General features: G+C 35.5%; 1 protein-coding gene across 8 annotated transcripts in view; it reads left to right on the forward strand.

The window, feature by feature from the left end:
* The window catches only part of VPS13B (vacuolar protein sorting 13 homolog B), a 437,572-nt gene that overhangs the window by 46,980 nt on the left and 369,939 nt on the right, over positions 1 to 20,653 (forward strand). For 7 of the 8 annotated variants that reach the window (XM_042036377.1, XM_042036379.1, XM_042036375.1 and 4 more), the window contains exons 5-11: positions 4,067 to 4,234; positions 6,772 to 6,953; positions 9,475 to 9,649; positions 14,601 to 14,866; positions 17,480 to 17,575; positions 17,915 to 18,037; positions 20,148 to 20,285. In XM_042036377.1, the coding sequence (XP_041892311.1) occupies positions 4,067 to 4,234; positions 6,772 to 6,953; positions 9,475 to 9,649; positions 14,601 to 14,866; positions 17,480 to 17,575; positions 17,915 to 18,037; positions 20,148 to 20,285 (1,148 nt within the window). Of the gene's footprint in view, positions 1 to 4,066; positions 4,235 to 6,771; positions 6,954 to 9,474; positions 9,650 to 14,600; positions 14,867 to 15,371; positions 16,222 to 17,479; positions 17,576 to 17,914; positions 18,038 to 20,147; positions 20,286 to 20,653 lie in introns of those variants that run through there. The other variant, XM_042036382.1, reaches the window with a different exon arrangement.

Raw genomic sequence — 20,653 nt, forward strand, 5'->3', positions numbered from 1 at the left:
GTTTATTCAGATGGCCACAGTGTTTAAGTTAGATTGTTACATTTTTGTCTACCTACAAATCACATAAAGGTTAGTGAAATACTTGTATGCTAGAAAATAGAACCAAATCACAATAAAATGTAGTTTAATGCTGATAACCTTTCTTTTCATTTCATCAAATTCTTACATTCACATAACTCATTTGTAGTTCAAGGTAGCATCATAGAATCATAGAATGACTTGGATTGGAAGGAACCTTAAAAATCATTTAGTTCCAACCCCCAGTTATGGGCAGGGATTCCTTCCATTAGGACCAGCTTGCTCAAAGCCCCATCCAGCCTGGCCTTGAATAAAACGTCTCTGGGCAACCTGTTTCAGTGCCTCAAAATAAAGAATTTCTTTCTATTTTCTAGTCTAAACCTGCCCTCTTTCAGTTTAAAACCATTACCCCATGTCCTATCGGTACATGCCCTTGTGAAAAGTCCCTCTCCAGCTTTCTTGTAGACTCCCTTTAGGTACTGGAAGGTTGCTATAAGGTATTTCTGGAGACTTCTCTTTCTCAGGCTGAACAACCCAAACTCTCTCATGTTTTATTCATGTTTTTTATTGAGCTCTGTATCTACTGGTAGAGATTTTCACCTTTTTTTTTTTGCCCGGATATGGAATTTGAATGTGAGTGTGAAATTTGGATCCTGAACTTGGAGATATTTTGTGATATAAAAATGTCTAAGGAATTGTGTGTCTGATTACTATTGCCTCTGAATTTGGATATGAAGTTTCATGCAGAAAATTAGAATTGGAGAGTACTGGAATGAATTGCAGTTTGCCTTCCTGGGGCATGTAATTCTAGATGGGTTAAAGATATGAGAGTTTTGTGTTAGGCTTTCTTGCTGTCTTTTGTTAACAAAAGTTTATACTTGACTTGAATCAAAAGACAACATTGAAATTTAGTGTGTGGAATACTCTGTGCTATAGAGTATCATCTTGCTTTGGAATGATTACTGGAGGAACCAGGTCTGGAGGGTCTCTTACAGCTTTGGGATCCAATAAACTCCAGTGGCTCGGAATTGTGGGAAACCTTTTCCTACCATGGACAGCGCTTCAGCTGTGGCAGCTCCTTGGCATTCGGTTCTTTGGGTCACACCTGCAAACAACAAAAGTCAAAGGCTACCTAAAAATTGTATGATTTTATTTCCTTCAGTGACATTTGTAGGATTTTTGTAAGTTACTTCCTGTGTGGCAAAATTGCATTAGTACAGTTGTATTAATTCTTGTAAACTACAAAGTTGTAAATGCAGGTGGCTTTGATTTTGTTTTTGAGTGGACAAATAGCACTGTTTAGTATAGACCTCCTATGTGGTAAAATGTCCTAAGCTTTAGTTAGATGTGGAGTCATCTACTTAGGTGTTGGTTGGTTGGTTGGTTGGTTTTTTTCAGTCCTTGGAGGATGTGTGTATCATATTTGTGCTGTATTTTTAAAAAAAAGATTTATTTGTCCTTTTGTTTTAGTGTCCTTGGAGATGAAGCTCTAGAGGCAAAGTTTAGCTAAAAATGTAACTGACAATAGACTCCTGCTAAACTTGTTTAAATGTGTCCAGTCTGATGCTATCAATTCTATGACTGTAGAGATACAAAGTTTTTGGAGTGTTGTATCTGAAACTGCATTTGTAGTGCTTAATAAACAGTGCAGCCTCCTGGGTTCTGGACAATTTGAAAAAAACATACTTGTGGATTTTGTGTTGCACCTCAGGAAGGAATATAGCTCTACAGATTTTCTGGTGGTTTTATTCACTTACCGTAGAAAACCTGTATTTCAGTGGCAAAGATGCTCATAGTGTTATTCTTAGAAATCACAGGAGTATAAGTAACGTTTACCTGCTTTTTTCCACTTGTATTTGAAACAAAACCCTTTTAAAAAAATCCTCCAAACACGAAAAGCAGCAAACCCTTTATTATACATGAACTTGCAGATGTTTTTCTTATTCTGTTTTGAATAGTAGGAATTATAGTTTCTTAAAAGACTGTTCTTCACATCTGAAAATCTGCTTCTAATATATTTGAAGCTAAACTTAACCAGGAAGCTGGCTTTTGTGTGATACTTCTAACAATATACTGTACCACTAGCTTGGAAATACCTTCATAGACAGTTTTTAGGAAATCCATGACCCCTATTTTATTTGGAAGATAGAACTCTGCTCCCTCTTTTTATGCACTCACCCAAAAAGACATACAGATGAAAATGGTGTTGCTCTTTTCCTGAATGCCTCTGGAAACTATCAGTACAACTTGCCTTTTTTTCCTTCTATGATGTAATGTTTTTGTCATTCACAGCAGGAAAATGTATATTAGATTCCCTTTGAAAGACCCTTGAAAGCAAAATATTGAAAAACCTTTGGACCTGTGGCAAGACAGCTTCACTTTCTTCTATGAAATTAGTAGCTTGCTTTAAAATCATAATTAAATAACTGGTTATAATTTTATAGTTGCTAGTTAAATAGTCTGCAAAAATATTTCTATGCTAAAATTAGGAAAAGGAGCTAAATGCCTTGTGCTGCCTTCTGTTTATATACAGCTCAGTTTACATCACTCTGGTGATGAATATGGGTCTCTTATGCCCCTTAATTATTGAAATAATACATCTGGTTTTCTGAATTCATATAAACTAAAAATGTTATCTTTTGAAGGAGTCAGTGAGAAAATCCTTAAAAACAAGTTATTCCAGATATTCTTCAGTAGTTTTAGATTGGTACGCAAAAGAAGCAAATTCAGATTATGTTAGAAATCTGACAGTATCTGAAAACACTGAATTTGACTGCATTTCTGGATTTCCTTTTTCTTGTCATTGACTCTGAATCCTGATAAAAGGAAAAAGTCTTATGTCAGCTGTGCAAATTCGTAGTTGTGGAACTCAGGAAAATCACTTATGTAATGGTAAAACTTTCCATATACTCTAAGGTGAAAAGTTATATTTGAGTATGAAAAAGATGAATACCTAGAAAAAGCAGAGTAGAATGGAAGTAGCAACTTAAGTATTTTTGTAGTTCTGACAGTGTTTTGATGTTAATTTTAATTTTTAATTTGAATTAAAGTTGTCAATATAAATGAGTCTTATTTAATGCAAGTTTCAGAAAACTGCTCTTGAAGCCTGTGGATTTAAGCCTGTATCATTAGCTTTTTTCAGCATAGTCACCAAGCTAGAACTCAAGAGTGTGTATTGAATGTATTTTTAGATGTGCATAATGCTATAAATTTGAAAACAGAAATTTTAAGGCTTGCTTTTTTCCAGATCAAGTGAGTCGGATCCATAGTTAGATCCAATATATGTGAAAGACATGAATATGGGTAGTATTTAGTTTCTTTACAATATTGTTAAAAATATGAGTGTTAGCCACATACTCTGAATTCCCAGATGAGATGATTTTTCCAATCACATTACCTCTAAAAAGCATGTAAATGGATTTGTTCCCAACAGGCTTCAGTGCAGGTGCTTACTATTTGGGTTGTTGACAGAAATTGTTTTTGAAATGCCTCACAGGGGTCCTACTGAACAAGATGTGGATGTATTAGGTTTTAGAATGAGAAAGTACCAGGTGTGTTAATGCTTAGTTAACTTATAAAAAAACTGAGGGAGTACCTAGGCGTGATACATGCACACTTGAAAAGTAACCCAGCAGCTGGTGTTCACTTTTCCAAACCTATTTCTAAATCTCTCTCAAGTAAAAAAGTGATTGTTAAAATTCTTTGTCTACAATAATCCATAGTGTTCTGTTTCCCTAATTAGTTTGAAAGTTAATTAGTTTCTATGCTCTATTGTAGCCATAGTTTTTAACTATTTTTTTTTATAGTAGCTTGCATTTCTAGGATGTGATTGACTTAACAACTACACAGAATGTTAGAGTTTTAAGTCGTGTTATTTTATGGGTAAAGAAGGTACAATTATACATAGTTTGTTTAAATTTTGATTTTAAAAAAAGAATGCAAGTTGAAAATAATGAACATATTGAAATAATGATTTTTTTTTTTTTACTAAATAAATGAGTCTACCATGTCTTCCTTATCATTCCCAACAATGTGTTTTATTTTATAGGTTATGTTCAGAGTTTGATTAGGCGTGTTGTAAACAATGTCAACATTGTGATCAACAATCTCATATTAAAGTATGTGGAGGATGATATTGTTCTCTCAGTCAATATCACTTCTGCAGAATGCTATACAGTGGATGAGTTTTGGGATCGAGCATTTATGGACATCTCTGGTGAGTAGATATTTTTTGGTTTTACATATAACTGTGGAGGCACTCTTAAATTCATACAGAAATTTAGAAGTCTCATAAAATGGCTCTTTTTATGAGAAGTAAGACAATTTCTGCCTGTTTTGATTTGTACTCTTTTTTTCTTGTCCTTACCTTAATTCTGATGAGCCCATTGTAATAATATAGATTGATTCTTACTGCATCCTTGTATGATCAAGGATAATAATGTGCCACTGCTCTTACATACATGCATCATACAAGATGGTTTGTAGTCCTCTGCCCACACTTGCCATCGTGTGATGATATTTGAATTTGTGCTTGCTGCTGGCAGTGAGTGCTTAGGCAATTTTTGTGAATGAGCAGTAGCACGTTAAGGAATTCCATTGCACTTGTTTGTGATGATCTTAAAACTCTAAACAGGCTGACAAGAGAGGCAGTAAAATGTGCTGCACTATAGCGAGCACAGCATACCAATTGCAAGACTGGTCCTTTTCACTTCACATGTTCAGGGGAAAAAGCCCCCAGCTTCTGACTCTTTATCTTGGTCTTCAGTATTTGAATGTTTTAGTCCTTGAATTGCCAACGTTCGCCTCTAAGTCTAGGTGCTCTTGCTGACATTGGATGGAGGTGGAACTAGGGCACAGTAACTGTGCTAAGATCACAGAGAAGATTTCAGGTAGAGTGGGGAATTCAATCAATGTTTTCCTGAACCTATTTTTTTTGTTCTGGCTAAAATAATTACAAACTAATATGACAAAATCACAAAATATATTTTATGTTAAGATCATGTCATAGGTTAGCAAGCATAGTCCCGGAAGGGATGTCCTTGCTAAGGGGTGCTTACAGCTTCCTCTGGCACCTGATAGAACCTATCAGCTGGCCAGTTTGAATATGGACAATTCTCTAAGCCACTTAAAGTTGTGACCGCCTCTGTGATCCACACTTAAGAATAGGCAAACTCCCCCCCCCAGGCTCTCTCTCGTTTCCGGCGCTGGGACAGGTGGCTGCGGCCCCGTGTGGGGGCCAGCGAGCCTGGCCCAGGCCCTGCTTGGGCCAGGCCGGGCCGGGCCACGGCCATCCTGGAGCTGATGGACCTGTTCCAGTCGTGGAACCCCCCCCCACTGCCTTGCCGTGGGCAGCCAGAGCGGCTCGGCTCTCCCCCCTCTCCACTTCGATAAGAAAAATTCAACATTCCAGCTGCAAAGCTGCAAGGCTGAGGTGAGATTAACCCTTTTATTGCTGTGAAGAGCTGAAAATCTGAGGGAAGAGAGAGAGGAGATGCTTAAAGCTGAAATTCTGTTGTGAAGCTATGATATATCAGAGTACCCGTTGTAATTTCATGAAGATACAGGGGGTGGAGTGTTCAACTCGCAAGCAAAAGCACCTGTGCTGAGATAGGCAGGTGCTGACGCAGCTGTAATTTCATGAGAAGTTTGGACAGGGAGAGATGGACCAGATGAGGACTTTTGCTCCAAATGGGAAAGGAGAAAACCTCAGTCCGTAGAGATGAACCAGATGAGGACTTTTGCTCCAAATGGGAAAGGAGAAAACCTCAGTCCCTAGAGATGGACCAGATGAAGACCCTTTGCTCCCAGGGAAGAAGGGCCTCTGTTTTTGTTTCTGAACGGCTCAACCTTAAAATTGTACCCCAAAAAACTTCAAGAGTGGACCCTCGAAAGCAGTTGTGGGAAAAGCTGCAAGTCGGGGGAAGGGACTCACATGCGAGCAGAGACACTCCTCTTCCTAAATGGACAGAACAGAGTTATTTGGAAGTGGGTGGCTGTCTCGTTGTGATACTGTTTTCATAGCATGAGCAAGAAGAGACTTCTCCTTCTAAATGGACTGAACAAGGTTATTATGGAAGTGATAAACAGACTGAACATCTTAAGGGTTGTCTTTTTACATTGTCAGTGGGAGAAGGGAGGAAGGTGGGGGGAGGAGGAGAGTTCTGAAGGTGGTATAATTTTTTTTTTCCCTTCTTTTAGGTCTGTTAATAAACTTCTTTATATTCTTTCAAGTTTGGTGCCTGCTTTGCATTTCTCCTAATTCTTATCTCACAGAAGATAAACAGTAATGAGTATTTTAGACCAAACCACCACACTAAATTGGTGTTTCCGCCCGGTTACAAACCCAACCCGCGACAGATCACTATTATAGCTCTTTTCTTTTGGAAGGTTCAAAAGAAAACTTTGGGGGATAATATGCAAAATTCTTTCTGGAAGAATAATGAGAATGATATTTATTGTATGCTTCCACATGAAACAGTACTCTTCTTTTATAAAAAGAGCTAAGGTACAGCAAACAGGGTGAAAATTTTAATTGGGTGTAACAAATTTGTCCTCACTTCCTGTGCATTCAGCAGAAAAAGTCAGACACAGGAAATGCTTCTCTTTAGTTACATAAGCAAGTACTTTGCTGCTGATTTAAATATCAATACCAAAAAACTACCTTTTATTGCTTTCTTCTAGTTAAGAACCTGTATGCATGACTTACTTTTCTTATGCAATGTATTTTTTTAACCTATACACTTCTTTTAAAAGCCACTGATCTGGTACTGAGGAAGATGATCAACTTTTCTGACTGCACAGTATGTCTTGATAAGAGAAATGCTAGTGGTAAAATTGAATTTTACCAGGAACCTCTGCTGTACAAATGTTCCTTCAGGACTCGTCTGCATTTTACTTATGATAACCTCAACTCCAAAATGCCATCAATTATTAAAGTAGGTATCCAAAATAATTTTTTTTGCTACTCACTTTTGAAGTTTTGAGGCTTTTCAAAATATCCTTTAAAATTTTAAGTAAAACGAAATGCTTATGCTGTTGTGTTTAGCTAAAGAAATTTTTCAATTGTGTTTTGATCATATGGTGCAATTAGTTTATGTACAGAAACAGCACGTAATTAAGGAAGTTATGCTCTCTAATATTTTCATTTTTTCTTGGAGTTTAAAAAAACTCCAAGAAATTGTAAGGGAGGAAAGAAAGTCTGCAGATAGGCTGTTAAAAAACCCCAGTAGTATACTTGAGGGTGTCTGCAATAAGATGCAAAGGATTTTTTTTGCCTTAAGTTATTGTTTCAAATGTAGCTCCAACTCTCATGAATAACAAGAAACTTCAGTGTATTAGCACTCTGCAGTGAACCATGTGAGATGGATTAGCAAGCCGAACTCATCTCCTAGTGAGCAGGGGTGCAATATTAAATATTATTCACAGACATCTGACACTAGGTGACATCTTTACATTTTGCAGTGCAGAAACCAAGTATTGAGTTGGTGGAGAGATTAAACTACCTTACTCTGGTTTTTTCTGCTCTGAGTAGTCATGCATGTAACGTTTGTCTTTCTTCCTCCCTGCTCTCAAAGAAACCAGTGGTGCCCATCTAATCAGCTGAGAGGTGTTTTTTAAATTAAGATGCAGTGTTAATAAAAAGTAATCTCCATGCGTATGCACTGCAAAATGGTAATGTTGAGGTAAGTTTTGAAGGGCATTTCTCAAGAATACAATTAAAAGTGTCACTCAGTTCGTGATACGATTCATGCAGCCCTAGGCTGCTGTCAACTTGAGGCTGGGAGTTCAACGTGTCCAGTTTGTCAAGTGCCCTGTATGCCTTTGGTTACTTTACTGTGTGGGAACTGTAAGCATTTGGTTACTTTGAGCAAATTTCAGGATTTGTGGATATGGCAATGACCATATGAGGATTTATCCGGCTAAGAATAGTCACAAAGTGCTGCACACAAATGCCTGGTGGTATGCATGTTTGCAGAAGCTTCTTTTTCATGTGTGGATCTTGATTTATGCCAAGACTGATTCTTCATACTAGAAAGAAAAGCTTTTCCTCCCCCTTCTTTGTTCAGAATAGGTAGCAATTTTGGAAGTTTGCCTATTTTGAGTTTTATAAACAAGGAGCTGTGTATTCAATGATACTAGGACTTTAACATTGTGCCTTAACTTCACAATGTATATGAACTCCAGTGATGATAAGGATTCTTCATATGACTGTCTTTAGCTTACCAGTTACCGGCTTAGGTTCTGTGGTGACAGTCTGCTGCATATACGCAGTAAATCCTAATGTTAAAAAGCCTTATTCTTAAGTAGCCAAAGAGTTCTGTTAATTTTGGAGAAGTAATCTGTACTAGCTCATCCTATATGCTAAGTTTGGAGAGCAAAAGTTTGTGGCCAAATTACAAGTCTCTGACAGCGCACTTCAATGTAAATGCTGACAGTCTTCCATATATTTTAAAATTATATAGTTGTAAAAAATGATGATTGTTATTTTATTGCTTACAATTTTTAGTGGATACTGGACTAAAAGAAAACTCATGCTAAAATGCACTATGATGGACTATAAACTTCTCTGGCCATCTTTGTTGGCCATTTTTTGCCTCTGCCCTATTTTAAGGCACGTGTTAGTTTATTCCAAGATGTTTTAACTTCTTTTTTTAGTTTATATTTTGATTTTGGTTTTGGTTATGTTGCACATAGTTTACTTACTGCAGTTAAAAGTATGCCTAATGTTAGACAGTAATTTTGTTACAATAATTTTATTTTATGCAGCTCTTATTTAATGAAAGGTAGCTTTCTTATGTTGTTTGGCTTTGTCTTTACAGAATAAGCTCATACACAAAATAGCTGTTTTACAGCTAAAATTTTAAAGAAGGATAAGTTTTCATCCCAATAATTACAGTCTTTGCAAAGCTTTCTTTCATTTAGTGAAAAGCATGTTAACTGCATGTTTGAAATGGAATATTCAGAGGAGCCAGTTTTCTGCACTTCAGTTGGAATTAATTCTTCCCCTCATTACTTGGCCACTTGGAACAAAGTTTGGAGTGGGAAAGAATCAAAATGAAGGACCTTGTATATTAAAACAGTATATCTAGAGTTTCTTTAGCATGCAGAGATTTTAAAGAAACTCCATAATGAAAAGAAAAGTTTAATCAGATGCTCTTACATCACTTATATGTGAGAAATTTTGTCAGCATCAACTTTAAAAAACAAATACAAAAGTGTTTCTGTATGTGTAAACATGTTACACTTGACTTTTCAACTGAAGATCTCTTGTGTGACCTCCCAAAGAGTGAATGTTTTCATTGTTTGCAGCCCTTTGCCTTCTGTTGTATTGCAAATCTCGTTTTTGGAAACAGAATGCCCATAGCAGATGAATATGGAATTGTATGGTTTAAAAGTGGGCTTTACTGATGACAGAGCTTTGTTATTATTTGCTTTTGTTCTCTTTTCATATTATAGATTCACACATTAGTTGAAAGTTTGAAACTTTCAATCTCTGATCAGCAGCTTCCTATGTTTATACGTATAATGCAACTTGGGATTGCTCTTTATTATGGAGAAATAGGGAACTTCAAAGATGGGGAAAGTGAGGATTTGATTTGCCACACGAAAGATATTTTGGGAAATATCACAGGTAAATACAGCTTTTAATTTGTAAGAAGAAATGTTAAAAACATGTGTTTCTTTGCTTTTTGTGAATGTAAATATCCAAGTCTAGTTCTTGCCAAGTATCTCATCAGTCTGCAGTTGTTAGAGGCAGTTCATTGTGCTGGGTAAGTATGCAGTGCTTTAATGACTTTGATGTTATGTTCCATAAAGAATTCTGATGGTCTTAACTAAACTGATGTTAAATATGATCTAAGAAGACCATTTTAGGAGTTGTGACACAGTAGAGTACTTTGGATTTATCTGTCAATACACCATACAACAAGGCACCTTTTCATAAGCAAGTTTGAAACTGGCAGCAGCCACATTTGAGCTAAATAAGAGAAAAGCCAGTGTGCTTTTTAATTTCTTTGAAAATGGTGATTGAGAATAGATATATCAGAACTTGTTCGAAACGGCAAAGTATTACTTTACACTGTTTCCATAGTTTTGTCCTTTTACAGTGTCTGGTCTCAACTGCTTTTTATTTTCATATAACATGTATTCCCTCTTCTACATGATCTTTCATGGTAACTTGCTGCAACAGGATCTTTTCAGGAGCATTGCAGTGATGAGGGGTGAATTTTCTTTACCTTTGTGATTGTTTCTCATCTGCTGCTTCCCAGGCACATGGGGTGACTCTTGGGGTGATTCTGTGCAGGGCCTGGAGTTGGACTCGATGATCTTTGTGGGTCCCTTCCAACTCAGCATATTCTGTGATTTTGTGAATTTATTTAGAGATTTTTATTTTAATTTTAATCTCCTCAAGACAGAAGTTTTGGTTATCTTTCCAAGATTGGATTTGAATCTGGGGAAATAGGAAGAGAGATTTATCTCACCACGCAAGAGCGTGACAATATCTAGAAAATTCTTGGAATTTCATTTGAAGGTGACACAGCTCTCATAAGCTAGCCTTAAGTTTATAATATTTCAGCAGTTTGAAGCTTTGTGTAAACTATTAAATTAATTAATTTTGTTCTGTTTAAGAAATATACCATTTTATTTTGCATTAGAAGACTATAATTTTTTCTTATTTTATTCTGTGTTACTGTCATCTCTGGTTTCAGATAAATAGATACATGATTGATAAATGAAAGGAGTGGAAATTTTTTTTCCAAAATACAGCCTTCACTGTTGGTTGGCACAGATAACTGTTTCACTCTTATGTCAGATGTAGAATTCTCTGTAATGTTACTGCTCTGTGGAACTGAGCAAACAAATAAGATATCTGTAAATAGTTCTCTTGTTTTCTCTAAAGCTTGGTTTTCTGCACTAGAAACTCTGCATTGCAAGAAAGGAGAAGTTCATTACACAAGACTTATGATTAGAAGTAATTAATATTCTGGAAATATTGGCTTAATATTCTGCTGAGACTTAGAAAGCATACAGGTTTTAGAAAAATGATTAGTGTGTGTTTTAATAACATTACATCTAACCAATGTTTTGTACTATTTACAGGAGTAAGTGTGAAGGAGTTTTCTCTGAAGCACTGCTTTCAGACAGAGGGTTGTCTTTGTATCATGAATATCTTTCTTTTGTTGGCATGAAATTTCCCCTAGATTTGGCTAAATATTCATGCTGTAGAGGATTACAATGTATTTAGAGTTGCTTGAATTTCATACCTGCATTCCTGGAGTCAATAAGGCAACTAAGGCCATTTGAATACAGGAAAGATGCAGGAAGAATAGAAAAATCGTATGAGTCAATATGAGAATAGCTGGGATGGGTAAGCAATGAGTTTCAGATAAAAAGATATAAGGATTAGAGACAGAGTAACTGGGTAATGAGAAAACTGGAATGAAGCTTTAACTGTGGAAGAGGACAGAAGTCAGCAGAGCCAAGCGGGTTTTACTTGGCTTCTTTTGGTTAAGGTGTGAAATTAGTGGTGAAACAAATACAGTTTAAGCAAAGGTTAATGTTAAAAGGCATCTGCCTACAAGTATTCAGTCTCTTTTGCATCTAGAATTAAATTTGAGATTCTTACATCCAAATATGTGTAAAATTTTTGGTAATCCATCCCATCATCCTTATTTTTAATGTATACCTTCAGGAAGATTGAATTGCAATTGCTGTTGATCAATCCCATTTGCATTCTTTTGAACAAATGTGAATATTACTTACTAGCTTTCCATAAAACAGCCATCTAAAAAAGGAATAATAGAATGTAACTTCACACTGTTGTACACAAGATTTTTCAGAGGGGTCAGTGATTAGAGTAAGATTGCAAAAGAAGAAATCCGTAATTTCCTACGCAATTTTTGTTCAGCTATGCTGTGCTCTAACATGATCATTGTACTTGATTATATGAGCATATGTATTTGACAGAACTATCTCCTTCGGAGCACAAGACAGATGGCAATTGTTGGATGGCCAAGCCAGAGATGTAGAAGTAGTTTTAGAAGCCCATTTCTATCTTCACTGCAAAATATTTTGCTACGCAGAGGCTAAATGGTCACTCCATTTATGCTTGTTTCCAGTGTCTTAATTGTCAGTTTGCAGTGCCTTCTTCAGTTTATAGCAGTCAAATTCTGAATGAGGAAATCATCTATATTATTTAGTGATACAAGAATGAACATCTACAGTTCTGTCCTTGAAGTATGTACTAAATTTCACTCATGAAGTTTCATGGCTGATTCAATGAGATGAAAATTTGTGCTATTGCCAGCAGGGATAGTGATGCATTTCTTCCTTCTTCCTCTAGTGCCAGTACTTGTATTTGTGTAGCCACAGGCTAAGCTGGATCACCTGTGCCTGGCTGAAAACTAATGCAGACAGAGGAATAAATAAATAAATAAGTACCAAGAGGGTAATTTTCTGCTGGGTTAATTCCAGATTTATGTTAAGAGATACCAGTTCCCAGACTCTTATTACAGATAAATACCTCAAACCCTTCAAAAGAAAGTAAATTTCTGAAGATCGAACTTGATTTGAACATGCAAACAATGAGATGCAGTCACACTGCAATCTTGTAATATATATAAAATATATTTGTTAACTGGAATCACTGCCCTGCGTTATGGATCAGGATTGTTCCAATGTGAACTCGCTGTGGATGGCTAGAAAGAGTGGCTATAGAATTCTGATGCAGAGTAACATTTTGTCCTTTAACAAACTCATGTATGTGAAATAGGGTTTTTGTCATTATGGTTCACTATCCTGTATGTTTGCAGGTGATGAAGTGGTTAGTGTAGTTAATTCAAAGCAAAGAGATTTTATGTTTCCCAAGTACATACTCCCCTTCATATATTCCTTGTTATAAAGGAATTTACATTGTATTTATATTTGAAGTGTTTAGAGGATGTTGAGTGTTGCTTATGAGGCTGGTAGGCATTTCCTCTGAAGTTTGGTGGTTATATAGTGGCTGTAGTAGTTTTAATTTAGTGATAGAAAATAGATACATCTTCCTCTTCAATTTTCTGTCTCACAGTACATAGATAGAGGAGCCAGGCTAAAATGGTGCTGATTTTAATGGTTTCCAAAAGATTAAAAAATATAATCCAAACTATTACTTGGCATATTTTGGTGTTGTCTCTGTGTACTGCCGAGGGGAGTATGCTAAATGATGGCTGAATTTTATGGCCAAGTAGACCAAATGTTATGGATGGCCCAGGGTCTACACATGTGCCTTTTTTTCAGTTTTTGCCAGACCTTCCACCATTTCTTTTGTGCTTGCCAACACCAGTCTGTGCTAACTACTTGAATCATGCTTCTTATCAGTTTTTTTCCTTCTATAGCTGGCAGTTCTTCCTCTTGGCTTTTTCCAAGATTTTACATGCACCTCTTCTGTATTTGCTGTGTTTCAATATTTATGTTTGGATTGAAATCTGATCCCTGAGACTTCTGTGAAGAGAGCAGAAAGGAAACTTGCATGCCTTTGTGGGAGGAGGTGTCCTTGCCTCTTGAGCATGTGCAGAGAATTCTCATGAGTGTTTTTTATTACTCTTTCTTCCAGTATGCAAGTATAAATAGAGTAAAAGGCTAAAGACTAATTAGACTACAAAGGTCTAAAACTTGTAAGAATGGGATCTCTGAGTTTAAAAATAGGTAAATAGAAATTGAATATGCCTATTTCTGTTCTCAGTTAAATGATTCATTAAACATATCCTTCACCTACAGGAACAGTACTGCATCCTGTACTGCCTGTAGTAATTCTGAAGTATTTAATAGCCCTCGTGAGTCCCATAAGAGTGGTGATGAAACCAGATAAAAGCTTTTTGTGCTCTTTGTACATGCAGTTTTACCTACCTGTTTGGATCATGAGTCTTAGACTTGAGTCTTTGGGGGAAGTTCTTGTTTTGCTCTGTGTGCTATCTCTAATAATTTTCACAGAAGACCAACATTTTGACTTTGGCTCACAGATGGATACCAACTTTTTTGAGCGTAGATAAATTTGTATCTTAGAATATTTGAAAAGCTTAGTTTTAAACGAAGGAGGTCTGCAACCTTAAGTTTTTTATCTGTGCTGTATTTACGTTTTTTTGCATTAGGCTGTTGCAACTGAAGTACTTTTGAATTTTATTTTAAAATTGGAAACTACAAGATCATAATATATCATTATTTAGTAAGGTTTAATTTTGCAGCTTTAGAAGGTTTTTAATGGAAGAAGCCTTGAAAGCTTGTGGTATAGATGGCAAATTCTGGTCTCACTGCAGATGTGTGATACTAGAACTATGGCAAAGACCCTTAATATTTTTTGGAGGAAAATGTTAAGACCCTTAATATTTTTTGGAGGAAAATGTTAATGAATCAAAGAAGTGTTTGAAAACTCATATTCAGTATTTTAAAATTTCTACTCACTTTCTATGATTATAAGCCAAGTACCAGTGAATGCTATGTGGAATACTGTCCGAGATAAATTTCACATACCATAAATATGAGTTTAATAAATAAATTTTCAAATATGGTTTATCTGAAATTTAACTAGGTTTTTGTTTTAAAAGGCACAGATGATGAAGCAAGCTTAGTAATGCAATATCCTGCACAGTATACTAGTCAAGATCCTTATTTACATCAAGATGATGACCAGCAGCAAGGATGGGTTTCTTGGGCTTGGTCTTTTGTTCCTGCTATTGTGAGTTATGATGATGAAGAGAATGATTCTAGTGGAATTGATGATGGAACAGCAGAACAGCAGAAATCTCAGTCTCTCAAGGATCCTATTATTTCAGTTGGATTTTACTGTACCAAGGCAACAGTGACTTTTAAGGTAAATATTTCTCTGTGTTATAAAGGATTCATTTGACTTGTTGGGGAAGTGCATAAAGATTTTCTGAGTGTTTGTATATTGTTTGATTCAAGACAAATATTGTTGGTATTATGATGGGAGTAATATATTAATGAGTAACAGGAAATGTGAATGCTGAAAGTTCCTCTTCCATTACACTCGACTGATAATGGCAATGTGAGTCGGTTTTGTTATTTAAGCTAGAATTTGAGTGTGAACTTTGTAATATTTCAAGTAAACCACTTAATTTACTTAACACTTCTTAATATTTTTTGATGTGAGAAAAAGCCTAAAGGCTTTCTATAAATGTTTATTGCAGTATTCTATCCATCTAATGTTTATACAAGTAGGTATTTTTTAAATAAAAATTTTAGTTTATAGTTTCATAGAAGTAGGATTTGAGGAGTTTTTAGTGACTACTCTTTTTTTGGATGTTGTGTGTGAAAATATGAATTTAACTTGATAATGTTGGATTTTTTTTCTATAGGTTGAAATTGCATTGAAGAAAAAAAGATAAATAGTGCATATAGTCTGAGCTATAAACTGTGTATGTAGAGAAGGATTTAAGTATTACCTCTAAGCAAAGCTGAAAATTGTTGCTGCCCTTCTCTCTAATATTTTGTAAGCTTCCAGAAGGGAATATAGAGAGTGAATAAGATACTGAGATGTACTGACAGAAATTAAAAATTAAGGTACTGAATTCGCAGAATACTTTTAACATGTGTCAAATTGTATGCAAGCAATTTTATGTGCATAACTACACAAAGTGCCTCTTGGCTTTACAATTAAGCATGTATTAAATCAAGGCCAGAACTTTGGCACAGAGTAATTTAGGGTTATTTTTATGACTTTGAGCCTTTCAGATGAACTGCAATACTTTCATAACTCTCATACAAGAACTATGTGCCTGATTATATACCCGATACCATCAGGAGCTCCCTGTCCCTTTCTTGCCTGTTTGGCTTGACATCTGTGCACAAGAGTGTTGTATGGGGCTTTATGCCTAATTTAGCAGGTTTTTTTTTTGTGGTGTAGAATGGCATTTAGCTGCTCAGCAACTGTTACAAAGGGTAAGACAAGTGACTTTGGAAGCTGTAGACATCCTGTGGGGAGGTTGATGTTTTAAGCTTCAGCCTCCTGAAAAATTTGGTTGCAAAATTTGAGGATATCAGCAGCATTCAAGCATTCAGTCATGTTCTTTTGTGTCAATCTGCTTCAGCCTTCATTAAAAGAGGCTAAAAATAAATAATGGAATGTTTTTTTCCCCTCCATTTATTGTATCCTTGGGAAACCACTTGAAATGTGAACAAGCCATTAAAACTCAAATTTCTCATTTATCACGGCTCAGCATCTTCTTTTGCACTGTCATACAGTAGTAATTTTGTGCTCTTGTTCCTCGTGCAAGAAGACTCCTTAAAAATATGAACTTCTTTTTTGAACATGTGTTTTGCTAGAGAGAGCTTTCCTAATGCTTCATTTGCAAGTTCACACATTTTATATTACGAAGTGATTAAAAACTACTTAAAATGTAACAGTTTGCATTCTATAAATTTTAAATGTGATGTATGATGCTAATATGGTGACAGAAGGAAAACAGAATTCATTGTTCTGCTTGCATGCAAAGAATGTATGGAATTAATTTGTGGTTTATCTTTTGGTTAAAAAATAAGGTCAAGTTTCTGCATTAACATTTTGAATAGTTGGTATCATTCCAGCTAAAAATTATGCCAAATTAAATGTACCGTTTTCTAATAATGGTGAAAACTATTCTTGTAATTTCTGAGTTCTTTTAATCAATTAATTGCTTTTCCTCTACAATAATTGCACGCAGGTGAAGGGTGATCAGTGATTCTTTTTAATCCAATTTTCTTGGACATTTGGGTTACAAAATTTTAAATTGAAACAGCATCCATGTATCCAGTCATGAAAATAAAAGTGTGTAAATATTCCTTTATAAAAATTAGAATTTGAAGTATTTAAGCTGTTCAACATAAACTAACTTGTGTTTTTTCATGCCAAACATAATATATTCAATATTGCGTTCGTCTTTTCTTGGTTTTCTTAGCTGTAGGTTAAGTGCTTTTTAACCTGTATGCGTTTTCCCATTTTGAATTTTTTTATCAAAATCATGCAAGAAATGTAAATGCATGTTGCTCTCAATTGCATTGACGTGAAACAAAAAGGAGTATGGTTGTAATCAAAATGTGTCTGTAATATTACCATATTTAATTATTTTCTGGGAATAATGAATAAAGTATTAATGGATTTTTACAGCAGTTTATAAGCTCATTTGATATTAATAATGCAGCTGTGTATCTGTTTCATCTTTTCACAGTTTCTCTTTAGATAAGCAAACTAAAAATACTATAGTGGATTTTAAACATTCTGTTATAGCATATTTTCACCAGAAGTTGAATATGAGACATTCCAATATGGATAATGTGTTTCAGCTGTTTAATTGCACCTGTTTCCTGACAGTTAATATTTTTTTGCCCACAGATTACTTTGTCTTTATCAGTTCTGTGTTTTAATGACAGTACTGCTGTTTAATAATAATATTGACTTTTATAAGGTGTTTATCCTGTTGTTCTGTAGCTCACTGAAATGCAAGCTGAAAGTAGTTATTACAGCCCTCAGAAAGTAAAATCCAAAGAAGTTATATGCTGGGAACAAGAAGGAACAACAGTTGAGGTAATTTTCCATTGACAGGGCTTTTTTGATACATTATAAGTAATATACCAAATAGTTTCCAATAAAATATTTTTTAATTATTGTGTTGCTGACTTTTCATATTCTGTCATACTGGATGTCTTTATTGTAATAATCATGTAGATATTAACTCTCTAAACTTCGATACTGTAGTGGTTAAACACTAATAATCCCTTCCTTTTAAGTGCTATGTATGATTGGTGTTTATTAAAACTCTAAATTTATAAACTAAGCATATTTTGCTTCATTTTTGTCCATCTTCTCTATTTCTTGTGGAGTAGAAGTCTTAATATTTATCACTTTTTTTTTTTTTCTCACTAGGTCCTTATGAAAGGTGAACTTTTTTTTGATTGCCAAATTGGTTTTGTTGGTTGCCAAGCTATGTGCCTTAAAGGAATTATGGGAATTAAAGATTTTGAAGAGAATATGAATCGGAGTGATGAAGTGAGTATGTTGAAATATCAGTTGATTTGCTGAAAAAGCAATCCTGTTATCCTTTATTAAAATATTTCATAGTAAAATTGGAAAAGACTGATGTTACCAATTGTGATTTTTGGATGTTACTGTGATCTAGAACTCAATGTCCATTCCTTAGAGTTGAAAAGAGAAATACCTCAGACTGAGAAGAGGCAGAACATAAGACTTATTTTTCCTTTTTGGACAATAACCCATTGTTGCCTTTGTTGGCATACTTTGATTTTGTATAACAAATTAAAATACATTTGAAAATCTTTGCAAGTACTTAAATCAATAGAAGATTGAAAGGGAAAAAATGTGAACACTGCATGCTGAAGATAATAGACTTGTGGTACAAATACTGAATGAGTGTCTTACCTCACTTTTCAGTAAGATTGAGAGCAGTATGACGTGAAGGAGTGAGACAGTATTAATTTTTGTATTTTAAATAGATGCAAATCTTCAGTTGCCTAACACAAAATCAGGTATCCTTATGAACTACTTTAAAAATATTTAATGAAGTGTTGCATGAAATTCTGAATTCAATAATGATGATTTTTAGTTGAACTGTCGAAAGAATAGTGCCCTGTAGATAGAAGAGTATTGGGGAACAGCAACTATTATCTATGTTTAAATAAAAACAAATAATGCAGCCAAGAAGAGACCTGTTAACTTGGTGCTAGTGCCCTGTGAAGTCTTGGAAAGTATTTTAAAGAGAAAAATTAAGAATGTGAAAGAAAATACCAAGTGCCTATATTTATGTCAAATATCTCCTAATGTGGGAAATCATATACTGTACTGTGATAGGTATGATGGGGCAGCTTCTTATCTTTGCCCTGTGAGAGCGTCATGGGTCGGCATGCATCTCAGTTGTTTCTGTATGCAGTGCAGAAAACAAGAAAATATCCTTACACAGCTGCTGAGTATGACATTGTTGGGATTTCAGGGATGCAGTGGGACACACTACATGACTGGTGTGCTGCAGTGGATACATATAGGCTTTTCCAGAAAGAAGGGGTGGGGAAGCAAGGGTGAGCCAACTGGAAAAATGCTATGCTGGCCTTGTTAAGGACAAGGGAGATGTGGTTGGGCATGTTAGGGTAGACAGCCACTTTGTCTGTGGAAACTGACATTGTCAGGTATAAAATTGTGAGAGAATTGATTTTTTTTTTTTAGACTGAGGTGGGTGGGTAAGCAAGAGAATTTCACAGAATCATAGAATATTCTGGGTTGCAATGGACCCAGAAAGATCATCAAGTCCAGCTCTTAAGTGAATAGCCCATACAGGGATTGAACCCGCAACTGTGGCATTATTAGCACTATGCTCTGACTAACGGAGCTAATTTCCTTTAGGCTAGTTAATAAGGGACATTTGGAGTTTTATTCTTACTCATTTTTCTGCCACTCTCTGGTCTAATCCATGCTTTGTGACAGTGGTGGTGATACTACTTGCCTGTCATCTGTGTACTGCTATGGTTGTGGGATTGTGCCTTTCATAAAGGTTCTGGCTCTGCCTGTGATTGAGAATAGATAGTTGGAAAAAATAAATCTCCTAAATAACTTACTTGGATTAATAACTCGTTAGGAAAGTTGTATTGATTTCAGAAGGATGGAAGTCTGGGAGAAGGCATGTTAAAATCTAGATGAATAAAGAATGATAATGCAGCAGTGAGGTCATACATGGGAAAAAACTGATTGTCTTGGAGGGGATGGATGCAGCATCTGAAAGGATTGTTCAGCCAGAAATGGAGTATGCAGTTTGTGTATACTGAAGAGGATGGGGCAGGATTTGGAGCAACAATGATCTGAGGTTATTTGCTGTTAAAATGCAACTGGTATGTTCTGTATCATGAGTTGTATAATATTCATTAGCTCAGGCCATTTTTATTGATTTGAAAATGGGGAAGGAGTGGACAGGAGCTTAGCCTTAACAAATAAAGTTAATTTCATTGTTTTATCTTCATTCATAATGGAATACGCTCTTGAGGGATGCCACTCTGTGTGTTATTTATGTGTTATGACAGAATTGAAATTGCTCTGTTAACTTGACTGTGTATTTTTTTTCCTCTCCTGCCTCACTTTCTACTGCTTCATGAAGGAGGCATGCTTCTTTAACTGTGGAGAAAATTTGAGTGCAAAAGGAATGACATACCTTACCAATTCACTATTTGATTATAGAAGTCCAGAAAATAATAGTATTCGTGCAGAATTCATACTGGATGCAGCTCATCATAAGGTCAGAGAATTACACTTTTCTTACAGAATAATTTCCAATGCTCTCTCATGGATTTCTTATAATTATTTAGATCTGTGTACTGTTAGAGGACTGAATTCTCTTTACTTTTTCACATTTAGCTGAATCTTACTTTGTAGCTGGCAAAAAAAAAAAAAAGTAAATCTCTTTGTGTTAAAAAAAAAAGACACCCACAAAAACCGAGCCAAAGAAAGAGCCAAACTGAAAAAACATGTCCAGAAGAAACCTCAAACTCCCCTCCTGCCCCAAAACTGAATTAATGTCATAGTTTCCAAAAGCAGTAACCACAGAACATTTTAAGAGGAAAAGAGACACATGAGAGAATACTACCAAAAAGTCAAGCTTTACCA

The sequence above is a fragment of the Corvus kubaryi genome, unplaced genomic scaffold (assembly GCF_017639235.1).
Source record: "Corvus kubaryi isolate FWS band 111438036 unplaced genomic scaffold, C.kubaryi_AGA036_p1.0 37385, whole genome shotgun sequence".
In the NCBI taxonomy this organism is placed as follows: Eukaryota; Metazoa; Chordata; class Aves; order Passeriformes; family Corvidae; genus Corvus; species Corvus kubaryi.